Below are 26,429 nucleotides of genomic sequence, written 5' to 3' on the forward strand. Positions count from 1 at the left end.
GGTGGCCCACACCTTTAATTCCAGCACTTGGGAGGCAAAGACAGGCTTATCTGTGAGTCTGAAGCCAGCCGGGTCTACAGAGTGAGTTCCAGGACAGTCAGGGCTACACAGAGAAACCCTGTCTCAAACACAAAAGAAAACAAAAGCCCAAAACAAAAAAAAAAAACAAAATTCACAGTATCAAAATAAAACACACACACACACACACAGATGTGAATGTTTCAATAGATGGAGAAATATTTCATAAAGCTCAACTTCCTTCAGGATAAACTCTCTCAGCAAATTAGAAATAGAAGAAACAGTCTCAATAAAGGGAATCTATAAAAACTATCACTAACATCAAATATAATGATGAGTTTGAATATATTCTACATAGTACTGAAAACAATTAAGGATGTACATTTCTGTACTAGATCTAAATACAATACGGTGGGCTCTAAAGGGAAGAGGAAAAAAACCAGAAAGTTGGAAGGAGACAAGTCTGTCCTTCATCTTTTCTTTCTTTCTGTTTGCTTTTCAGTGAGTTATTATGAGGAGACAATGTGTGGGTGAAATATACTCTCCTATCATTTAACCCATACCAGTGTTGTCTAACCCACAGGAGTCCATGGGAAACATGAATGCCTTGCTGGTGGTCATTAGATTTCATGCTAGTACATTAAATGATTCTTCAAATTCTGTACTCATTAACACTCAGTCACCATCGGGTGACAAGCAAGTTCTAAGAATACAACAGACAAGTAAGCAGCAAATGTCAGGAGACCTAACTGAAGCCAGTACCTTGTATTCTCAATCAGAACTGATCATCCAACTAACTCATCAGAGATTGACACTGTATCCCCTGTCTTATAGAGCGGGTCAACCAGACAGGAAGTAGAGGTGGTGCGATGAGAACAGGAGAATTCTAGGAAGGAGGAAGCCCATTCCCCCACACACACTCCTGCCCAGACCACCTAAGAAATAGGATGTGACCTGCCCCGCTGAAAAAGGTACTGATAACAGCCCTAGCCCTGGGTTCTACCTTGTAAGGTAACATTTACAAAGTCAACGGCTAAGGTAATGCTCCACATGAGCAAAACACACTAATCTCTGCTTACTTACATTCACCCATGTTTACCATGGCTTTGGCTTTGAAATTCTGTTTCTCACTTTTTCTAGGCAACAGTGACAACGGTGACAAGAAATGCTGTCCTAGGGACTGGCTTAGCAGTCAAGAGCACTGGCTGCTCTGGTTGAGGACTGGAGCTCAAGTTCCAGCACCCATGTGGTGAATCACACTCTTCTCCAATGCCTCTCCTGGCCGCTGAGGGATATGCACACACAAAAAACAATGAACAACTCTAACGAACATTTTTATGTATATATAATTTATTTATGTTCATTGGTGTTTTGTCCGCAGGTATGTCTGTGTGAGGGTTTGCGATCCCCTGGAACAGGACTTACAGATAGTTGTGAGCTGCCATGTGAGTGCTGGAAATTGAACTCCAGTCCTCTGGAAGAGCAGCCAGTGCTCTTAACTGTTGAGTCATCTCTCCTGTCCCCAGAAACAGACTTTCTTGTTTGTTTGTTTGTTGTTTTGTTTTGTTTTGTTTTGTTTTGAAAGACGGTGTTTCTCTGTACAGCCCTGGCTGTCCTGGCGGCCTTAGACCAGGCTGACCTTGAACTTGAACTCGCAGGGATTTCCCTACCTCTGCCTCCCAAGTGTTGAGATCAAAGGCCTGTGTCACCACTGGCCCTTCTTTTAAAAGAAGAAAGAAATGTTGCTCTAGAAGTACACAGTCATGAAAGCAGGAAAACCACTGATACACATTTAAAAAAATATATAGACTGCTTAAAGTTAATTGAAATACAAAATCTGAAGGCCGGAGAGACGGCGCAGCAGTTAAGAGCATTAGCTGCTCTTCCAGAGGACACAAGTTCAATTCTCAGTACCTACATGGCAGTTCACACCTATCTATAACTCCAGTTCAGGGAACCAGACATCCATGGCAAAACACCAATGCACATAAATTTCAATTAATTAATTAATTAATAAAAGAAATACTTTATTACCAGCCAGGTAAGTTTGAAAATGATAATGATATGCTGAGAGAATTTTTCTCTCTCTCTTCTTTTGCTTTCTTTCTTTTTGGTTTTTCGAGATAGGGTTTGTCTGTCAAACAGTCCTGGCTGTCTAGAACTCACTTTGTAGACCAGGCTGGCCTCAAACTCACAAAAATCCACCTGTCTCTGCCTCCTGAGTGTTGGAATTAAAGGCATGCACAAGAATTTAATGTTAATTAAAAATAAAGTAAATGGAAGAATAAGAAATAACAGAATCTCACTGGCTTACAGAAAATGAGTCCTCTATACTCAAGATATCTTCAATTTTGCAATCTGTCTTTTACTATGATTAACATAGATTTCAAAATACTCAATACAGTCAGGTGGTGGTGATGGTGGTGCACACCTTTAATCCCAGCAATCCCACAAAAACAAAACACAACAATAATAACAATACTATGTAATGTACAGTTGCATACTCATGTGGCTCACATGAGAAAGTTACAGATCACAAAGTCAGGAACTACTCACTCATGTTCAAGGCAGCCATTCCTCCTTGTGGAGCTGCTGGGTAGACATTTGGTACATTTGCGGTCATAAAGTCTGCAATCTGCTGCAATGCCAACAGGCCTGTGGGATTCTTCCCCTTCTTAAACTGCTCTTGGATCATAGATTCCAGTTCTTCACAGAAGGCCTACAATGCATATTAAAATAGTCAAGCACTTCTGGGGGCAGAATGCATGTGTAACTAATTATCAGATAAAATAGTCAAGCACTTTTTGGGGGGCAGAATGCACGTGTAGCTATCAGTTAAATGTTTGTCTTCATCCAGTGCTAGAAGAGCACACAGGGCACTCACATTTCACTTCTGAGAGTGTGACCTGATAGAGTCTTTTTGGTAAGTAATTTAACAAAATAAAAGCTTAAAACTTATAACAGAATTCAATTCATGGAAATCTATTTTAAGAAAATTATCAGGAATGTATTTAAAGACTTATTCATAAGGTGATTAATCTCAGCATCACAGATTTTAAAAAGTAGGCCACATTTCAGAAACTAAAGAATTGACTCGACACTGCGAATTTTACAGATGAACTCAATGGGAAAAATCTTAAAAATTAAATAGCATAAAATTCCTCTTCATATATTTTTGAGTAAAAAGGTAATAAGTCAGGTTTTTTTAAGACAAAATGGGAATTTAAACTAGAAAAAGATTAACAATCAATCAAATGATAATTACAATTCTCAGTAACAGGATTATTAATAATTTTCATATTCTACTTTGTGCTTTCTAGCATTTTCTTCAAAACAGAGAAGTGCCTAGTTAAAGCAGAAAAAGAGCTGACATGGTAGTGCACGCCTGTGGTCCTCAGGAGAGGCAGAAGCAAGAGTTCAGCTCTAGATCATCCTACACTACAGAACAAGTTCAAGAACAACCTCAGCACAGGAGACCCTATCTCAAAACAATTTTCTTTAAGTAGAAAAAGAAAGCTGGGCATGGTAACAAACCTGAAAATCCCAGCATCTGGGAAACAGAAGCAAGAAGACGGCAAGTTCAAGGCCATCTTGAGGCACGTAGTGAGACTCTTGTCAACTAACACATCTAAAGAAACCCTATATATATCTTTTTTGTTATTTTGTCTTTTTTTTTTTTCCTGAAGCTGAGGACCGAACCCAGGGCCTTGCGCTTGCTAGGCAAGCGCTCTACCACTGAGCTAAATCCCCAACCCCTATATATATATATCTTTTATTAAAAATAATCCTAAATTAGGCAAAAACATGCACTAAATTGATAATAAATAATAATTTTAACATGTGGTTGTTATTGTAATAGGACAAGTTTCTCTGTGTTGTCGTGGTTTTCTTTTGTTGGAAAAGAGTCTAGCCACAGCGGACCTGAAGCTCTCTATGTAGACCAGGCTTGAACTCACAGTAATCCTCCTGCCTTGGTTTTCTGACTGCTGAGATTATATGTAAATGCCATCACGCCTAGCTCAGATATTTTTAACTTTCCTAAGATTGCTAAAACCTATCAAAAAGCTAATGAAGAAATAAATCTTTTCTCAAATAATTATAAATGATATCTCAGATGATAACACGAAATTACTAGATGATCTATCTAATGCAAGTACTTAGTGATTCCAAATTAAATTTATTCGTAGTTTTTCATTGCTTAATCTGAAAACTTATTGAAAGAAACAGCCAAAGGGTTTCTCTATGGCTTTGGAGCCTGTCCTGGAACTAGCTCTTGTAGAACAGGCTGGCCTCAAACTCAGGGATTTGCCTGCCTCTGCCTCCCAAGTGCTGGGATTAAAAACGTGCGCCACCACTGCCTGGCTTAGGAAGCTTCTTGAATCACACAGAACAGAGGGCAAGGCACAGGCTCAGGACATGGGAATGTCCTCAGTCATTTAATACCCCAAACAAGCTCTTTGTACTTGGTAGAACTATGGCTGTCCTCATGCCCTGCCCTCAGGGTCTCCACTTCTCCTGTCATCTTCTCATCCAGTACATCAAGAACATTTCCACAACCCCGACAGTATCATTCCCCTCCTTCTCAAACTCCCAAAGGTCTTCAACATAATCCTCATCAGTGCCTGGTCCTTGCTCTTGAACAGTGTATAGCAAGGTTAAAACAAGCTCCAAGTCCAGCACCTCCACAATCAGTGGATCATCACTCGTACTCCCATGTCCTTGAGTACCTCAGAGTTAATAGGATTCTGGACCAGGACCCTTATCACACCCCCACATTGTCTGTACAGAACTTGGCTATTACCTATTCAGTCAGACAGCTGGAAGGACTCCTGCCACATCTTCTCCTGCAGTAAACTCTCCAGGCTTTCAAGATCTCAGTGTGTATTCCTGGCTGGCCTGAGCTCACAGTGATCTGCCTGACTTTGCTGCTGGATGCTAGGATTAAAGGTGTGAGCCACCAGCCTGGGGATGGGGCAGTCTCTCTGTTCTCCTACCACCCTCCACCCTCCCTCCTTCTGACATTCTCTAAGCTTTCCATTAAAAAGTTAAGACCAGTCTTTACCACACTCTTGCCACCACAATGTCTGTCTAAGAGTACAGAGCCTAAACCTGAGAGTCAATGTTCCCTTTCTCCTATAAGGTGTTTTCTTCCAGGTACTTAGTCACAGCAACAAGAAAAGTAACTAATACAGTAACATTACTATTGTTGCACTGGTTTTCTGGCAGACCTTGCTCTATGCCACTGCTATGGGACCACTCTGGCCACCAATACTTCAAAGGAACAGACCTACATGATGTCAGTACATACTTCCCTCACCGCCCAAGCCTATGTTTAAAACAAACAAACAAACAAACAAAGAAGCAAACAAAAAAAAACCTTTAGAGTCTAGGGTAGTTCTAGATGTACAGAAAAGTTAAAAAGACGTAACAGAGAACCCTCAGTTTCCCTCACTGTTAACATCTATTACTAGTTACTGTATTTGTTACTTTTTAATTGCTGTGATAAAACGCCATGGTCAAAAAGGACTCATCAAAGAGGGGTTTTTTCTGTTTGTTTGTTTGTCTCATGGTTCCAGAGTTCCATTGTGGCAGGGAGGTATGGTAGCAGGAGCAAGAAACTAAAATCTCACATGCTCAACCACAAGCATCAAGCAGAGTGAACAAACTGGAAGTGGTACAAGATTGTTAAACACTCACAGCCCGCCTCCAGGAAGGCTGCACCCCCACAAAGGTTCTACAAACTCCCCAAACAGAGCCACTGACTGAAGAGCAGGTGCTTGAATCCTGGAGCTGTGGGGGACATTCCCATTCAAACAACCACCAGAGCACAGCTGTCAAAACGGAGAACCAACAAGGCTGCACCCATCCTTAATGGAGCCAAGTTTCCCTTGGCTTTGTGCTCTTCTCACTACTGTCCTCCAGCTCACACTGCACTGAGACCAGCAATGCTCCAATGGTCTCTACACAATCTACACATCTTGTGAGGAAGGCTCTCACTCTCGGCTCCTTGCCCCTCGGAGCCTGGCACAGTCCTGGCGCATGCTAGGTGTGCTGAATTCAGGTTTCTACTTGGCCTCTCGTCATGCTCGCACTGTTTCTTATTGCCTTTATCAGGGACAATAGCTGGAGCCAAGAGTCGAGGTATTCTCACGGCTCCTTCTCCTTCCTACTTCCTCTACCCCGCATCTATCCCTACATTCTACTTTCTCAGTGAATCCCAAACAGGCCTGCCCCTTTCCACCCTGGACCTAACTACAGGTCTTGCTCTCTTCCATCTGAGAGACAGCAACTACCTACTGAAGCCAGAATTCTATCTGTTACCTGTCAACAACCCTCCAATATCTACACAAAGACTAGAAATCAATTCAAGTTCCTATCTCAAGCTACATAGCCATTCAGAATCTCCCCCACTTCTAGAATCCACCCTGGAGGCAACAACCACGCTAACTTTTGTCTCGTCAAGTCCCTACCCCAAAAATTCATCTGAATCCATCTCTCAAGCCAAAATGCTTCTCCTCTTGATACTAACATGGCCAGCTCCTCCATGCTACTGTCTGGTTAAGCCCCCTCCTCAGAGAGGCCTCTTCTGAGCAGTCACACTCAGCTGCAGAACACCACTGCTCTCAGCACAGTGCTTAACTGTTTTTATCCATCATCACTATCAACTGGAATGTCAGGTCTGTGCCCTGATGTGGGTGACTGCATTTATCCTTTGTATGTCAAAACCATCAAGTTCTGCATATATCTGAGTACTTGTTCATTATACCTCAATAACAACAATACAATCATACCCAATCTACTAGAGGCTCCCTAAGTTCTGCTTACAGCTACATCTCCAGTTCAAAGCCATATGTCCTCACTGTAAATGAGACAATAAATATTATTTTTAAAAAGACAATGACACCTCCCAAAAGTTAAAGGGACAGAGTAAAACCAGAGTAGAAGGGAGAAAAGAATGTGCAACACAGGTAAGGACAGCAGCACCAGTGTGAGAAGTGTAAGGACAGGATCACTTTAACTACAGAACATCTAGAAGACACTCAGAGAGGTATGACTGTGCCTCACAGTGCTGATGTTAACAATTCAGGAGCTACTAGCCTAGTTACGACCAAGAACAAGTGAAGGCCACACTGAGTGTCGTTTATTCAAAATATTTAGATTTGAGAGTGTCTGCACAGGCTTTATCAGTTGATCATGCCAAATTCAAACAACTAAAATGCTCTCAAATCCAAATGTTTTAACCACTATGGTAATGCTTAAAATATTTGTTATGAATTTTTGGAAGGGATGCTTGACCTGTATTTTGTAGAAAACAGTGGGTTTTACATTGTCCCTGATTTATAAAAACACTTTGGAGAAACAGTAAAGACAATTCAAAGCAGAAATAAACATCTAGCCTTTATAACTCTAAAACATTTTCATTCTGTCTGTTGGCATGAACCAAACAGAGTTCTTTCAACAAGGATTTATGAGCATGAAGCGTCAGTGTGCTATGTGATGAGGAACTGACTATGCCATTCACACAGCAGGCCTAGGATCCCAGGAATCAGAAGGAAGCTGGTCAAATTAGTTCTGAGCAAACTTTTTCCTTACAGGACTTTGAAGAATCATAGACACCCTCTTCTTCTGCTCCATCATATTGAAGTCCTGACGAAGGTCTGGTGCCATGTTCCTCTCCCGCAAATATTCTGGATTGTTTTCATCCACTCTGTCAAAGTACCTCTCCTTGTGAGGTGCTGTGGTTGGGGGTGGTGAGGTCACCACTGCGGCCCGGGTATCACCATTCATTGCACAGTTTTTCTAGGGTCCTATAGAATAAAAATAAAAGACATTTTTGTATTCAAAGCAATGCTCATTAAGATTTCATGATGAGTACATCAACAACAGAAATACATTCTTCTATGTGGGATATGTTGGCTCCTTTATAGCTCAGAAGCACATGACTGGTCAGCCAACCTCCCTTCACTAATCAATGCTGTATTTTGTTCTCGCCATTGCTTATTGGAGCATAGAAAACAATCTAACAACGCTATTATGTATGTCCTCTGACAAATCCAAAATGAATTAGAAATTTGAGCTTGAGCATAATTAACACTTGAATTGATCCCACACTGCCAGGCAGATTTTGGAAGTGTTAAACCAAACTTTTTTTAAAAATCAGAGAAAAATGTATAGCTCAGTTAAAACATATATAGATATAAAACCACTTTTATGTGTGTGTGTGGATTGTTTTGTTTGGTTTTTCGAGACAGGATTTCCCTGTAGTTTTAGAGCCTTTCCTACAACTAGCACTTGAAGACCAGGCTGGCCTCGAACTCACAGAAATCTGTCTATCTCTGCCTCCCAAGTGCTGGGATTAAAGGCGTGTGCCACCACCGCCTGACTGTGTTTGTTTTTTTGAGATAGGGTCTTTCTACATAGCCCTGGATGCTCTGGAACTCAATATGTAGACCAAGCTAGCCTCAAACTCACAGAGATCTACTGGCCTCTGGAGTGCTGGGATCGATGCCTCTAGCTGTGTATCACCACATCCATGTCAGCAAACTTCCTTATTTTTCCCTTAAGATTTATTTACTTATGTGATTTACATGTATGGGTGTTTTGTCTATTATACATTTGCACACTAGGAGAAGGCATAGGATTCCATGGGACTACAGTTATAGATAGTTGTGAGCTACCATGTAGGTGCTGGGAACTGAACTCAGGACCTGTTTCAGTGCTCTTAAACACCTAGTCATCCCATAAGCACCACACTTCCTCTTTTTTGTTTTGTTTTGTTTTTTCCTGAATCAGGGCTTCTATGTGCAGCTCTGGAGCCCTCTGTGAATCAGGCTTGTCTGAAACTCACAGAGATCCTGCCTGCCTCTGCTGCCCAATGCTGAGATAAAAGGTGTCACCAAGGCCTGGCTGATCCCAGCACTTCGGATGCGTAAACAGGAGGGTCAGTAATTCAAGGTCATCATAGGCTATCTAGTGAGTTCCAGGCCAGTCCTGACTTCACCAGACTCTGATTCAAAACAAACAAACAAAAGGTAAGAAAATTGATTCAGCTGGAAAAATATGAGGACTGGAATTCAAGCTAAGGCAATGTAGCTCAGAACCGTTGTTCTTATAACGATCCGATCTATACTATAGATGATAAAGATGACAAGTGCAGCAGTGGCAAGACCCAGGAAACACGGGTAACAATGCCCTTGATGAGATCGGTGGAGCTGGACAGACAGCACGTCAGTCAGTTAAGGGAACTTGTGGCTCTTCCAGAGTAGCTAAGATTTGCTTCCAGCATTTACACAGTGCAGCTAAAAACTACTGTTACTCCAGTGCCAAGTGATCCAACACCTCCTGATCTCCTCAGGCACCCAAAAAGATAATGTAAATACATTGTTTTAATATTTATTTATTTGCTTATTACATATACAATATTCTGTCTGCAGACCAGAAGAGGGCACCAGACCTCATTACAGATGGTTGTGAGCCACTATGTGGTTGCCGGGAATAGAACTCAGGACCTTTGGAAAAGCAGGCAATGCTCTTAACCGCTGAGCCATCTCTCCAGGCCCCATGTAAATACATTTTAAGAGAAAGAGATGGGAAGAACCTAGATGAAAAGACTGGCCTTGAACTACACCAAACTTGCTTCAATCTGGTACTGACCTTTATTGTTACCATCATGTGAGTGAGTTTGTATGCTTGTATATAGTTATACCTGAAACATACATGGAGGAGGAGGACAACTTTTAGAAGCCAGTTTTCTCTACCAAAGGTTCCAGATCACCAATATTTAAGATCTTGGGTATTTCATGGCAGTCACCTTTACCTGCTGAGTCATTTTTGGACACTATTTTTTTTTTAAAGACTAAGTCTCACTTCATAATTCAGGGTAACCTCAAACTCAAAGCAACCAGGCTGCCTCTGCCTCTTAAGTGCTAAGATTGCAGGTATGAGGATCATACCCAGCAGCTTGCTTTGGTTGTTGCTCTGTTCTACCATGCCTTTCTGACATGGAGGTCAGAAAAGGAAGTCAAAACCCCTGAAATTTGTTTACAGATGGCTGTGAGCCAGCAAATGGATGTTGAAAACCAAACCCAGGTCCTCTTTAAAAGCAGTAAGTGTTCTTAAACATTCAGTCATCTTCCCCAAACCTGTTGGTGTGTATCAGACAGGGTCTATAGAACCCCAGCTTTAAATACATAGATCAAAGATAACCGTGGATTCCTAATGCTCTTGTCACTACCTCCCAAGTGCTACAGATTAGAGCTGTGCCACCAGGCCCAGTTTAAGTTTGTGGGTGCAAGGGGTTTGAACCTAGGGCTTCAGGCATGCTGGGCAAACACTCAATCAACTACACCACATCCCTATCCTTCTGATTGCTTTTTGTTTGTTTTCAAGACAGTGTGTCTCTGTATAGCCTTGGCTGTCCTGGAACTAGCTCTATAGACCAAGCTGACTAGAACTCATAGGGATCTGATTGCCTCTGCCTGATTAAAATGTGTGCCACCACCACCTGGCAAAAGTAAGTGTAATTTTAAAGTCAAATGGTAAATAAATGTCTAAAACAAAAATACTGAAATTGAGATCATTCTACCCCAGTCTGTGAGTAGCTTGACTCCACTTCTGAGTGATAGGCCCCAACTGCCATGCCTGGCTACTTATGTTTTATTTGAGACTCAACATTACTTTAAAACCTTCTATGAGTTCGAGGCCAGCCTGAGAGTTAGTTGCAGGACAGTCAAAACCATGCAGAGAAACCCTGTCTTGAAAACAAATTTACAAAAAACAAAAACAAAAAAAAAAAACCCTCTACTATATTGCCAGGCATAGTGGTACATGCCAATGATACAGGCAGATCTCTGTGAGTTTGAGGCCAGCCTGGTCTACATAGTGATCTCCAGGACAGCCTCAGCTATATATAGTAAGACTTATTTTCAAAAAAACAACGCCTTTAATCCCAGCCCTCAGGAGGCAGAGGCAGATGGATCTCGGTGAGTTTGAGACCAGCCTGGTCTACAAGAGCAAGTTCCAGGATAGACTCCAAAGCTACAGAGAAATCCTGTCTCAGAAAACCAAAAAAAGGGCTGGAGAGATGGCTCAGAGGTTAAGAGCACTGACTGCTCTTCCAGAGGACCTGAGTTCAATTCCCAGCAACCACATAGTGGTTCACAGCCATTTATAATGAGATCTGGTGCCACCTTCTGGCCTGCAGGCATACATGGAAGGAATGTTGTATACATAATAAATAAATAAATCTTAAAAAAAAAAAAGGAACATCCCATCCTTCTCTACCCTACTTGCTCCTCCTCCCCCTCCTCCCCCTCCTCCTCAGAAGTCATGGGCAAGTCCGTGACACAAAAACATGGAGGAGTTTTGTTGAAAGGGTTGCTGCCAATCACCTACTATCTACTGGAATAAGCAAGCCCAAATTGGTACTCCTCCTCTAAATAAAATAAGCTACAATCTCTCAATTTCCATCCCATGTCTAGAAATGCAGTTCTCCATTTAAAAAAAAAAAAAGAAAAAGAAACCACTCACCTTATACTAGAGGTTCTTAAACACCTCCGACTGATTAATATGCATTGCTAGGGACCTAAGTTCAATAAAGTCTTTTATTAAACTGATTGGATAATTTCTATACCATGTTCTCATACTGATAAAAAGTTCTCAAAAGATCCTTTAAAATTAACACTGCTGACCATATACCACACACTGATTAAGATTCATTTTTACGTGTATCAACTATTCTTCCTTGCACAAGGTAAGTAAGCAGACAGGCGGGGTCTAAACTCAGGAAGTCTGGCTCCAGAGCTCCCTTTCCTCGCAACAATGCACTCTGCTCATCATCCTATTTCAAGAAAACTCGAGTAAGAAAAGGATCCCAAACATACAAATTAAAAATAAAAGCAATACATCCCAGGAACTGATTATCTGTGCAGATTAACAGCTTCCCAGCTTATATTTTCCACATTTTATTTTTTAAATATGATAATGCTGTTGCCTTAACTACAGCATCAATCAATTCTGCAATGTGTCACTGGAAAGAACCCAGTTGCTTGCTTGTTACTGAAAGGTAGTTAAGTGGAAATGAGAATCTGGCATTCAGAAAAGGTATGGAAGCCAGCACTCCTCAGCCCCTCACTATCCTGCCTCTGGTAGCTGACATAGGACTCAGCCCACAGATTAGGATGACGCTAAAGGCCTGTGCATACTAAGGTAAAGATTCCTCTTCTACACTTACAAATGAGAGTAAACTAAACTAGAAATAGGGTAGGTACAAGAAAGAGTCACGATCCTCATCCTTAAAACCCTCCAAACTCCAAACTCAATTTTCCTTAAACCCCACAAAAAATAAGGGTAGAAACACAGGGATCCTAAAAAGTAACCTGTGTACAAGTTCTACGTACAGCAGCAGACAACTGCATGTCATGAACCCTGCATGGCTGCAACACAGTTAATTCCAGCATCCCCGTAAGGTGTCTCTATTTGCAGATGGAAAAAATGTTTTTTTCTTTTAGTGTATACTAATCTTTGTCTGCATGTATGTCTGTGTGCCATGTATGTGCCTTGTGCCTTTGGAGTCCAGAAGGAGGCACTGGATCCAATGGAGCTGGGGTTACAGACAGCTGTGAGCTACCATGTGGGTGCTGGGAATCAAACCCAGGTCCTCTGGAAGGACATTCAGTGCTCTTAACTACTGAATTGTCTTTCCAGCCCCATCACACACTGTTTTAAGCCCTAGAGCTCTCACAATAATAAACAAACAAACAAATAAATAAATAAAATCAAACTCAGAACCTGACTGAAAACCACTAATTCTACCTATCTACTGTACTGAAGCCCATGCAGTCAGATTCAAATTCAGGAAGTACCAGTATACACAACAGGGCTGTTGTCTGGTTCAGCACCGGCTCACTACTTGGCACATAATAGACCTCAGAAAACAGCTTTTCAACAAGGGTTAAAGAGGTCAAAACTTCCACTTCACTTATTTTCACCAAATTTATTTCCATTTAAAAAGATGCCTGGTGGTAGTGGTGCCAGCAGCAGCTTATGCCTTTAGTCCCAGCACTCAGGAGACAGAGGCAGGCAGATCTCTGAGTTCGAGGTCAGCCTGGTCTACAGAGCTAGTTCCAGGATGATCAGGGCTACAAATTGAAACCCAGTCTTGAAAAGCCACAAAACAAAACAAAAAAACAAAAACAAAAACAAGCACAGACAGAGATTGAGATAAACTATATTCTGGTAGGTGCAGTGGTGCACACCTTTAATCCCAGTACTTGGGAGGCAGAGCCAGGCAGATCTTTATGAATTCAAGGCCAGCCTGGTCTACATACAGTGTAGGACATTCAGGACAGACTGGAGCACATAGAGGAACTCTGTCATTAAAAAGCAAAAAAAAAAAAAAAAACCCACTTAAATTGATAGCCATTATCTTCACATATAATCCAGATGTTCTAAAACAAATGCTTTCACTATGCACTATCTCCGTCACTAGCATGAAATCCCCACAGGACAAGAAATCTGTGCATCTCACTCCACCCACCCCCTCCCCTGTCTTAGTCATAGGACAATCGGAATAACACAGTCTTAATAAGTACACAATAAAGGACATGTACACTTCCAGGTCCAGCATTCTGGACTGACAATGACATTCAAATTCTGTTAGGATTCTAGGAGCAACTGACAATAAGAAGAGTAACTGCTTCAATTCATTCAATCACAACTTGACATGTAACTCAAAAGACACTGGGGACAGATATGGTCATACACTAATAAACAGGTTCCAAGTTTCAGTTTACCATCGACAAAGGAATTCCAGACTGCAAGTGGACAATCTGTGTATAAAACTGGGTTTTGTATATCTCTGTAACTGGGTTTTATGTTTCAAAGAGTTACGTCAATTCTCACAGTCAGTATTTACAACAAAAGCAGCTTTATCTGTCTCTAGCTGACTAGATTTGGAGATAAGAGTATGTATAACTCCCAGAGGGAGAGAAAGAAGATTTCTAGACCTCACAGGCACCACAACTAAGCTTGCAGGGCACTACAATGAACCCACAAAGACTGCAGAAGACCCAGCTAATTCAGAAAGCAGGGAGGTGAACACAACACACATTAGCATGAGACTAAATAGACTTGGTGAGGTGGGGTCATTCTGCAATCTAATTAAACATATTAGGAGGGACAATAGCACTAGCCTAAGGTATAAATGTTGTGGGGGGGGGGGGATCAGAAGACTAGGAATGTAGCTCAGTGGTAACTTGCATAGAATGTCCCCAGAACCACATACAACACATACACGGGATATACCTACACATTCCCATTACATATAATGTGCAACTGATAGTCAATACATTTGATTATATATGAAAGAGTATAGCAGGATGATTTGATAATTATAGAACAAGATGAAAACACTACATAATGAAAGTGGTTTTTTTTTTTTAAGTTGGTGGTGGTGGTGGTGGCACACGACTTTAATTCCATTACCTGGGAGGCTGAAGAAGGCAATCTCTGAGTTTAAGGCCAGCCTGATCTACAGAGTGAGTTCAGGACAGCAGGGGCTACACAAAGAAACTCTGCCTTAGAAAATAAATAAATAAATAAATAAGTAAAAGTGATCTCTTCTTGCTTTCGAGATAGGACTCCTCTGCTTCTCTGATCTTTCAGGTTTTTAACCCCGATTTCTGACTCCTGGATTTTATTGATAAAGATTAATGAAACAGATTAACACTTCATCTGGCATCCAATTTGGGGGGCATAAAAATCACAAAATAGTCACTTTTTAGTGGTTTTGCAGCTACCAGCACACACTGGAGCTGCACCCATCAGAGTCATTGAACCACCAGCTAGGTTTTTCTTTTCTTCCCCAAGCCATCTGAGCAAGTCTGGGATTTTTCTGTTTCAACCTCTCTTCAACAATCTCCACAGGCACTTGGGATCCAAACACTGCTGGAGTCAGTCCCTCACCACCAACCAATTCTGCCGTCAGCCAGCTCTGCCATCAGGCAACTCCCGCCACAAATGCTTCTTCTGCAAGATCCCGTGTGTGTATTTCAGACAGTCGGCTCCCTCCTCCTGTGGTTTGCAGATTTCCCCTGGACCCCCTCCTCAGGCCTCTGCTACATTAGGTAGTTTCCTTGACACTGACTCCAGCCTTTTCTGTTGTTGCAACCACCACACACTCTCAGCTCACAGCTACATGCTAGCAGTTGCAGCTGTCCACAGTCAGGCTGTGCAGGACCTGTGTTCATTGCTCGATGTGATATGCAGCACACTGAACTGTCAATGTCAGCAGATTTGGTAAGACAATTGGGAATTCTTAAGCGGAGAATTAGTTTTTTTTAAAAAAAGAGTTTTTGCCCACGTTAAAAAATGAGAAACACTATTACAATGGAGGGAATTAGGGCTCTGTATGATTACACAATGGATGCTTTAAATGGTGATGGTTTAAAAATGGAACAATTATATGAGGGGATAATTAAATTAGATGGGATTTATGTAATGTCGATTATAAACATTATTAGTTTGGTAATTCTTGTTTTAGCCCCTAAAAAAGCTGGTTGATATGAGCGCCAAGATACGGGCCTTAGAAAAATTACTAGAGAAAATACTTCCATTTTGTCCAAGTTACAAGCATTGAAAAACTTACTAAGACAGATAATAGAGATATTCAGACAAAGACAGGGGAATTTAAAGAAGAACCAACCTGACCATTACATTATAAAATCAGAGAGGAACAGCACAAGGTTATCAGAAAACCAACCTTAATTTACCCAGTTCCCATACAGGAACAACTGCCAAATGACAGGTATCCCCAAGGCTATAGAAGAGCTCATTGCTCACTGGATTGTTGTGGAAATGTTAGATTTGAAGGGATTTAAGGAAGCAATAGTCTCATATGGTATGCATTCTTCTTTTGTGAAGCAGATGTTAAATTCCTAGTCAACCAGTAACAGAATTGTTCCACAATATTGGAAAAACTTGGTTGCAGAAGTATTGAAATCTGGTCCTCAATTGCAGTGGAGGATCTGGTAGAAAGATGAAGCTAGAATCATTGAATAACGAAGTAGGGCTAAAGATATTAAAATTTCCCAAGACACCAACTTCGTTCTTTACTTTTTCTTTTTTTTTCTATCTTTATTTTTTTTGTTGTTGTTTTCTTATTTTGTTTTGTTTTTTGAGACAGGGTTTCTCTGTAGCTTTGGAGTCATCCTGAAATTATCTCTTGTAGACCAGGCTGGCCTCAAACACACAGAGATCCACCTGCCTCTGAGTGTTGGGATTAAACATGCACCATCACCACCCAGCAAGACCAACTTCTTGGAGAGGGTGATTATGCTGATGTACAAAGGCAGTCTCTATCTGATGACCAGATCTTGAATTTATGCCATGCAGCAGGTCTGAATGTCTGAGACAGAACTGAATAAACCAGAAAGAGAACTGAGTCATTTACTAAAGTTACACAAGGCCCAAAAGAAACTTTCACTGATTTTTCACAAAGATTGATTTCAGCAGCAAATAGAATGATATCAGATCCAGAAGTTAGACAATATTAACTAAATCTTTGGCCTTTGAAAATGCAATGCAGAATGCAAAATGGTGATTAGGCCTATAAAGGCAAGATCAGCACCAACAGATGAACTGATTAGAAAATTAGAAATTTAGAAAAATTAGAAAATTAAGCCAGGCAGTGGTGGCACACGCCTTTGATCCCAGCACTCGGGAGGCAGAGGCAGGCGGATCTCTGTGAGTTTGAGGCCAGCCTGGTCTACAAGAGCTAGTTCCAGGACAGGCTCCAAAGCTACTTAGAAACCCTGTCTCAACAAAAAAAGAAAAAGAAAGAAAGAAAGAAAAGAAAAGAAAGCTAACTTAAAAAACTAACAAATGCTTTTCATTTGATCAGATATAACTTGCCAAAATGGAAACTACGCAAAGTTAGGGTTGGGTTAGGGTTTTGTTTTTGTCTTTCCAGAGAATGAAGGCATCCAACTAAGGAATTGGAAGACCACTGGACAAATGAGGCATCTGAACAGGATGAATCATCCAGAGAAAATGTCCCAATAGTGAAATGGCCTACTGGTATATCACATTTCCAACAGGACTAACCTTCCCAAATGTTTGTTTCTGCTGTTCTCTACAGGCATATAATGCAAATGGTCTTTTTATAATCCTAGTTCAATTAAAAATTAAAGCTAGTTTCGGAGTTGGAGCATGGCTCTCTCTTTCTCTAACCCAAGCATGCTTGTTAAATTAGATTCAAAATCTCTGTTTCAAGTCAGAAGAGTCACCTGATGTATGTGAGACAGAGGAAAAACCAAAACTAAGGGACTATTCTATTGCCACTAATCTCATAATTTGGTTTTATTCTGACTCTTTAAAACTTTTTTTTTTAAGTTTTTCAAGACAGGATTACTCTGTAGCTTTGGATCCTGTACTGGAACTAGCTCTTGTAGATCAGGTTGGCCTCGAACTCACCGAGATCCGCCTGCCTCTGCCTCCCCAGTGCTAGGATTAAAGGTGTGCGCTACCATTGCCAGCCAAAACTTTTCTTAAAACTTTTCTTAAAGTATAAATATATCTCAAAATTTATAATATATATATTTTTAAAGTTTTGTGATGATATTAATGGTCATAGAGGAGTACTAAATCTAGAAAAAGACTTTATCTAGCTTCTTGCACATGATTTTCTGGAAAGGAGGAAGCAGACTCCTCGGCAGTCCTTGCCCTACCACAGAAGAAGCAAGATGTGACTGAGCCATGTGGTTAACATAGATAAGGATTATGGGCTAATATACATTATAAGAGTTAATAAGAAGCCTGAGCTAATGGGCCAATCAGTTTATAGCTAATGTAGACCTCTGTGTGATTTCTTTGGGACTTAACAATTGTGGTAACAAAGTAGAACAGAAAACCTCAGTCAACAGAATGGTACCCAATGTGGGACAACTGCATCCACATAAAGCCTGACAGAGCTTGGGAAGTAATTCTAGACAGAAAAGAATAGAGTTAAGCATAGCTTATTGATAGCAGCATTTTCTCAGGTAGGCTCTGTTTGCCAGAGGTAAATGTGTCTCATTTAAAAGAGTCTTCCTGACTCAGCTTTAACTGTAAAACCTTGCAGTTCTTTTAAAAGGTCCTGCCATGAAACACTGAAATGGTGTTGATGACCACATGCTTTTTGGTGGTGGCAGGGACTTTGAAATGCCATAGAGTTGTGGTAATATACGTGGCTACAGCCGGTACCTCTGCCATGAGGCTGGAATCTCAGAAAGCTAAAAAATGGGCTGGATCCAGCCGTCGAAGCCAGGGCTTTAATTCTACCCATAATTGCTTAGCAAATTAAAGATTCATGTGGTACTGTACAATTGTTCAAAAGCCTAGGGGTTGAGGTTACAGGTTCTAGGGAGGAACCTACTACTGTGGTTTTGCTATACATGTTGTCAAACAGTCTTCTAAATACTTATGCTTATACACACACATTTAATGCTGCCCTCTACCTTGGCCAGAGAAGCTTTTCTCTCCACTGGTTGGCAGTTAATATAGAGATTTATTGTAAGACTAAGTGTCTACTAAGTGAGTGTTCAGCCCTAAGCAGGATATCTATTTTCAACTCCACACCAAGGTTCAGGGAACACTGCAGATGAGCAGAAAAAAATATACTACCCAGCAGGATAAGGAGAAGTGCTGTGAGATGCTGTCACTAAACACATATGGCCACTGCATCTATGGATGCACCGCAGCTATGATAGCCTCTATGGGATAAGTCAATAAGACCAGTCAACATTCCAAACAACAGCAAGTATTGGACTCCATGGGTTATTCAGAGAGAGCGAGAGCGAGAGCGAGAGCGAGAGAGAGAGAGAGAGAAATGGAACATGCTGGGGGTACCTGGGAAGAGTGGGAGTTAGGAGTCTGGGGTTTTGTGAAGGGGTGGGAAGAGAAATTTGGGATGCATATGATCAAGATGTATTATTTACTTGTATTAAACTGTCAAAGAATAAATTTTTAAAATCAAAAGGCCAGATATGGTGGCATATGCTTTTAATCACAGCACCTATGAGGCCAAACCAGGTGGATCTCCATGAGTTCCAGGCAGCCTGCAAGCTCCAAGCTAGCTGATATCACCTAGTAAAACCAGGCCTTAAATAAAATTAAAAAATAAAACAAAACTGAGTGTGGGGATGTACACCTTTAATCCCAGCACTCAGCAGTTAGATCTCTGAGTTCCAGGCCAGCCAGGCATACAGAAAGAGTTCCAGGTCAGCCAAGACTACACAGAGAAACCCCGTCTTGGGGGAGGGGGGCCACTAAATACAGCCACTAGCTCAGATTATCATCTGTAATTTCAGTTTTCCGATAAGCAAATATTTTAACATTTTACTTATTCACATCAGCAAACTATTCTTTTGTCAGACTGGAGATTAAACCCAGGGCTTCACTCAGCCTTATCTACAATTCTTTTTGTACTTTTTTTTGACAGGTTCTCACCAACTTGTCTATAAAGGAGCGGCGGGCTGCTTCCTGCAGCCCGGCTCCCAGCTGCCTGGCTAGCTAGCTTATACCCCAAAATAAAAACACACAAATTGTATTCATTTAAACACTGCCTGGCCCATTAGTTCTAACCTCTTATTGGCTAACTCTTACATATTGTTTTAACCCATTTCTAATAATCACCACTTGACTGTGGCTTACCGGCAAGAGTTTAACCAGCATCCATCTTGGAGAGGAGAGCCGTGGCATCTGCCTCACTGCCTTCTTCCTCCCAGAATTCTGTTCTGTCTACTCCACCCACCTAAGGGCTGGCCTATCAAAAGGCCAAGGCAACTTGTTTAACCAATGAAAGTAACACATAGACAGAAGACCCTCCTACATCACTTGTCCATAAGCAAGTTTTGAATTTTTGATCCTTATGCCTCAGCTTTCAGAATATCTGAGATTCATCAGACTCAACTTTTGTACATTTTTTCCCCTAGTGACCTCTACTTTTAAAAAGAAAGTCACTAGACCAGCAAAATGGCTCAACAGGTAAAGCACCCACCATGAAAGCCTGGTGGCCTAAATCTTATCCCCCAGAACCCTCGTAAAGACAGGAGGGAACTCACTCCATGAAGATGTACTCTGACCCCCACAATAGTAATAATAATAATAATAATAATAATAATTTTAAAAGAAAGATATTGCCAAGCTGGATTTTGCACATGTGTAATCCCATCACAGAGGCAGCTGAAGCAGGAGAATGGTAATACTGAGGCTAGCCTGGGGAACCTACTGAGTTTCAAGCCAATGTCAACTACATAGTGAGACAATGTGTCAAAATAAAAAATGAAAAAAGAAAAAAGAAAATTATCACTTCTTCATTAGATAAAATGCTCCATCAAAGGTTTAGAGCATTAATGAACATTGTATTTGCTTTTTCTCCAGTGTTTCTAATTTTAAACCTTTCCCTTTAATCCACAGATTTGTTTGTTAGTTGTTTTCGAGACAGAGTTTCTATTGAGTAGTTTTGGAGTCTGTCCTGGAACTCACAGAGATCCACCTGCCTCTGCCTACCAAGTCCTGGGATTAAAGGCATGCGCCACCACCACTTGGCTAATCCACAGATTTTATGAATGTGTAACCAGTTATTTAAATGCCAATGATCTCTCCTTCCCATATAGATGTATCAGTTTCTTCTCTCCCCTCCAGGGCTGCAAGAAGCACATCTTGAGCTTGTGCTACCAACAGTGTGGCCTTAACTGCTTCATCATCTAAACAGTCAGACCTTGGAAAGCCTATCATTTTTTGTGCCCAGTTTCATTTGCAGTAACTTAGCAACATTCCAGGACTGTTGGAATGTTAGAAATAGCAAGTGTAGCTGGACATGGTGGCTCCCATGCTCTTGCCAGCACAGAAGGGAAGGAAGAGGACAGGGAGTTCAAGGAAGGCCTGGGCTACAAACTGAAACAATGTTCCAAAAACAGACAGGCAGGCAGGCACACACACTGGGGCTTCCTTCTCTTTCCTCCATACCTACAGTATTGGGACTATATCAATCAACAAGAAGACCATAACCAGATGTGGCTTCCTGACCTTGGACTAGAACTATTGAATCATCCTTCACTTCTTCAACAAGACTGCATTCTGTCTGAATCAATACATGTAGTACAAGATTTCACAAGATTCTCACTTCAACTCAACCCCTAAATGAACAGCATTCAAAGGGTGTGGTTTTGAAAACAATGGGTGAGGCAGCTAGAGATAAGCCCTCCATCTGTAAATGGACAAATTTAAGTGAACTCTACTGCACCCTGGCTTGTTTATATTTCCAAAATCTGTGGGGTTTGTCACTGGTACAGAAAAGAATCTCACCTGGGAATCTGCCAAAATTCTGTTACTGTTGGGGGAGGGGAAGAACAGGACCAAAATATAGTATATGAAAAAGAATTTTTTAAAAAAAACATTAAAAATTTTTTAAAATCTATTTTTATTATTTTATGTTCATTGGTATGAGGGTCAGATGCCCTGGAACTGGAGTTACAGACAGTTGTGAGCTGCCATGTGGGTGCTGGGAATTGAGCTCAGGACTTCTGGAAGAACAGTCAGTGCTCTTAACCATTGAGCCATCTCTCCAGCCCCCTAAAATTCTTTTTTAATTTCATTGCCACCCCATGTTGATTTTATTTTTTCAAAATATTTATTTATTTATTTATTTATTATGTATACAATATTCTTTCTATGTGTATGCCTGCAGGCCAGAAGAGGGCACCAGACCTCATTACAGATGATTGTGAGCCACCATGTAGTTGCTGGGAATTGAACTCAGGACCTTTGAAAGAGCAGGAAATGCTCTTAACCTCTGAGCCATCTCTCCAGCTCCCCATGTGGATTTAAAATGTATTGGATTCCTGTCAAGTGTTCAGGTCCTGGAGTCAGACCACCTGTCTTATGATCCCAGTTTACTTATGTGTTACTTTTCTTTTTTTCTTTTTTGGTTTTTGAGACAGGGTTTCTGTGCCCTGGAACTAGCTCTTATAGACCAGGCTGGCCTCGAACTCACAGAGATCCACCTGCCTCTGCCTCCCAAGTGCTAGGATTAAAGGTGTGCGCCACCACCGCCCAGCTTCTTTTTTGGCTATTCAAGACAGGGTTTCTCTGTGTGGTCCTGGCTGTCCTGAACTCACTCTGTAGACCAAAGTGACCTCAAACTCAGAGATCCACCTGCCTTTGCCTCCCTAGTAGGGGAGGGGACAAAAAGACAAAAACAGTGTAGTAACTACTGGAACTGGATTTAATAGGATTAATCCATTGTCTTAGCTAGTTTTATGCCAATTGGACTCAGGATAGAGTCATTTGGGAAGAAGGAATCTCAGTTGAGAAAATGTTGCCTCCAGACTAGCCTGTGGTACATTTTCTTGATGGATATGATTGATGTGGAGCACTTTGCATCAATTCTTACCTCTGGGTTCCTGCCCTGACTTCTTTTGATGGGCAGTGAAGTGGAGGTGTAAGAAAATAAGTCCTTTCTTCTCCAAGTTGCTCATAATGTTTTACCACAGCATTAGAAGCTCTGAGACACCCAATGCAGGTAGGTGCCTGGAACAAGAGCTCTTAACTGCTGAATCATCTCTCCGGCTCCTGGAACCCCAGCTTAGTATCTTTATTTTTTTAGATGTATTTATTTTATGTGAATGTTTTGCCTGCATGTATGCATGTGTATCACATACATGTCTGGTGCCTGTGGTGATTCAGAAGAGTGCTCTGGATCCTCTGCAAGAACAGTAAGCGCTCTCCTTAACCACAGAGACACCTCTCCAGCCACAGTACCACAAGATGACTGGCCTACAGACTCCACTCCTATGTTCAAAATGTAGGTTTTCCCCTGCCCTTCAGTAGCACAGATGCATATGAAGTCAGATCTGAACAAGCCCAACAGTTTTAAGCAAATAAGTATCAGTAACAATGTTGATGGTTTTTGGTCCCCCCTCCAAATCTGAGAGGAGCAAGTTATCAATACATTACAAGTCACTCATACCAACTGTTTTAAACTGTACTTCTGAAAAAATAAAGATCAAAGGCAAACTGAACTAAACCTGTTTCCTTTTGCTCTTTCCACATTTCCTAACTGTGGAAGGTCAGAACAAACATTAACTATCAAACAGTTCTATTAAAGTTTAAAAATCATGCTAAATTTGTTTTAAGAAGCATGTTTCTGACCAAACTAAAAAGACATTGAAATATTTATGTATATGAAGTAACCATATCTTATGTAAAATTCAATTATTACTGTTTTGTTGGTTTGTTCACTTTTGTTGAGAAAAATATATCATACAGACCAGGCTGGCCTCAAACTCAATATAAAGAAAGCTAAGGATGACCCGATCCTCTTGCCTTCCCCTCCCAGGTGTTTGAATTACAAATGTGTGCCACCACACCCAGCTTATATGATGCCAAAAACTGAACCCATAGTTTTATGCATGCTAGGCAAGCACTTTAGCAGCTAAGGTACAATTCCAGCCCTGTTGGCTTGCTTTTTGGCCTTAGTGAGTTCCACTTCAAACAATGATTAAACTGGTACAGCAAGGAGCAACCCAAATGCTCAAATTGCAGCTTCTAAACACAGTTTAAGTGTTAAGATGCACAGGATCAGAGTTGATTTCAGGGTGAAATATTTGCCCATGTGTTACATGTCAGAAACAGGACTACAGTCTAAACAATACACCTTATAAACAGAGCCTGTGTGTAATTGTGTGCATTTTTTTTCACTACAGTGCTAGGAATCAAACCCAGGATTTCATACATGCTACTCCAGTACTGGGCTTGTGAGTTAACCATCCAGCCCTACACAGGATTACAGAATTTTGTGCATGAAACAAAGTTTGTGTATCACAATTAAAGGGACTGAAAGGGTCTTTTTGCTCTGGAGATGTTTAGTAAACTATGTGTTACAGGCCTGCATTTGTGACAACTCATCACATCAGGGTCACAAAAAACTCCAAATCTGAGTCCCCCCTAGTCCTGGGGCTAGACAGTTGGTTCAGTGGTTAGGAGAACTCTCTGCTCTTACAGAAGACTGAGGTTCAATTCCCAGCACCCACATGTCAGCTCACAACCACCTGTAATTCCAGTTCCAGGGGATCTGACACCATCTTCTGGTAAGTTCTAGCACCAGGTATATATGTGCTACACAAATGTTTTGCTTGCAAAACATTTATATACATAAAATAAATAAGCCTAAAAAAGCTCCAAACTCCAAGTTGTGTTGGGCTTTGGAGCACCTGGGATTCCGGATTTTTAATTAGGGACGCACAGACCTATTTCTCATTGAAATAGCACTTCACAGTCCCGATACTGAAATTTTCAACATTTAAAATCCTATGACAGATGCTATTAGAACACAATTTCAAGGCAGGGATGTAACTCAGCTAGCGGAGCACTTGCCTAACAAGCACAATGTCCTGGGGGGTTTCATACCCCGGCACAAACCGCTGTAATCCCAGCACTCCCAGGGTACAAGGAACAGGATCATCACTTAAAGGTTGAGGCTGGAAAGAAACGGCTCAGCCATTAAGAACACTTGCTAATTTCTAACTAATTACTTTGATTTCTTGGGGTTAGATACGGATCGGTGGTTTGCACACAAGTACTACTTTCCCAGAAAACCTGCGTTCAAGTCCCAGTAATACCCACATGCCAGTTTTCAACCTTCTGCAACTCCAGTTTCAGGGGGATCTGACACCTGGCTTCCACTGGCACCAGACATGCAAGTGGTTCACAGACATACATACAGGAAAAAACACTTGCAAAATAAAAACTTTTAATTAAATGGTTTTAAAAGTTTAAGGGTAGCTTTCTCTCATCGCAAATTCAAGGCCAACTTGGGGCTATATGAGACTACAAATGAGACTAAAAAATAAAATAAAAAGTATCAGCAGAAAAGAACTCAGGAAGCAGAGGCAGGAGGATCTCTGTGAGTTCAAAATGGGGGGGGGCAGTTTCAGACATAATCATTTATGTGTGTAGTTTACTCAGCATTAATGTGCACGTACAGGACAAACTTATGTCCTTATTCGGAATGTCTAGTCTTTCTAGATGTTTACAAGTACACAATGAAACATTTTGTAGATATCCAGCTATTAACTGTTGAAACTGAATGAGTAAATAATGACTTGTTTAATGCTACTGTCTCAACTGTGTATATACCTAAGAGTTCAACATGGCTGAGAGGGAAGCAGAAAGAACAATCAATACAAACTGAGCTTCATATAGTCAAACTATCTGAGAACCTGTCTTAGATGGGGTTCCTATTGCTATAATAAAACACAAAATCAACGTGTGTGGGGGAGGGTTTATTTCATCTCACAGCTTGTAGTCCATTATCCAGGGAAGTTAGGGCAGGAACTCAATGCAGGAACCTGGAGGCAGGAGCTGATTGTTGCAGAGGCCATGGAGGGTGCTGCTTACTGGGTGGCTCTAAGGGCTTGCTCAGCCTGCTTTCTTATAGCACCCAGACCACCGGCCCAGCAGTAGCACCACCCACACAGTGAGCTCTCACATCAATCATCAATCAAGAAAATGCACCACAGAGTTGCCCACTGGTCAATCTGGTGCACTTTTTTCTCAATTTAGTTTACTTCTTCTCGAATAACTCATGCCTGTATCAAGTTAACACGAAAACCAAGACAGCACAGCATCATCTGAAGCATTTCCACAATTAATTTCCTGATTCAATATGATTATATGAAAGGCACAGGTTTTTTGTGACAAATTAACAAAACTAAACAACAGTATCGGATAATACCAAGAGTTAAGTGAAAATCTGAATAGTTTGTATAAAACTGATTCTAAAAATGAAGATGCTTGGAGACTGTTTAGAATCTGGATTCATTTCATTTGCTGAATCCCACTAGCCTACACACCACATTGGTAACCAATCACACCACCTGCACCACGGTAAACCACAGCTGAACCCTGAAAAGCCACTTCCTCAAAAAACAACTTTACTCGCAGGGTGTGGCGTCAATCCTCACTGTAATCCTAGAACTAAGAGGGCAGAGGCCGAAAATTTCAGTTCCAGACCATTCTGGGCTACAGAGTAAAGCCTGTCTTGTGGGTGAACTGTGCACAACACACACACAACTTTACCCACACAGGAGTACATCAAAATTTCAGAATTAACATGTGATTTATACATCAAAGGCTGCAGTTTATACATTTAAAGACTACAGTGTACAGAATTCCACCCTTGTAAAATTCACTCCCGATCTTAACTGCCCTTCCCCTTCTGGACCCTGTTGAATCTACTCGCAACTCCCGACTTGTTTTCAAGCTTGTTTTACAAAGCAGACAGCCGATCTGTCAGCATTCTAGTTCCTATCTCGATTAAGATTTCAATCCCCTTTTGACAAACGCAGAATCTCTCTGTAATAACTGGACAG

General features: G+C 41.1%; 1 protein-coding gene across 20 annotated transcripts in view; it reads right to left on the reverse strand.

Moving 5' to 3' along the window:
* The window catches only part of Add1 (adducin 1), a 58,890-nt gene that overhangs the window by 31,591 nt on the left and 870 nt on the right, over positions 1–26,429 (reverse strand). For all 20 annotated transcript variants that reach the window (XM_085692003.2, XM_085692001.2, XM_085692004.2 and 17 more), the window contains exons 2-3: positions 7,612–7,826; positions 2,575–2,737 (exon numbers count right to left, since the gene is read on the reverse strand). In XM_085692003.2, coding sequence (XP_085548129.1) covers positions 2,575–2,737; positions 7,612–7,806 — 358 coding nt within the window. In that variant the 5' untranslated portion in view covers positions 7,807–7,826. The remainder of the gene's footprint in view (positions 1–2,574; positions 2,738–7,611; positions 7,827–26,429) is intronic.

This window comes from Myodes glareolus, chromosome 8, assembly GCF_982192425.1.
Source record: "Myodes glareolus chromosome 8, mMyoGla1.1, whole genome shotgun sequence".
Lineage (NCBI taxonomy): Eukaryota > Metazoa > Chordata > Mammalia > Rodentia > Cricetidae > Myodes > Myodes glareolus.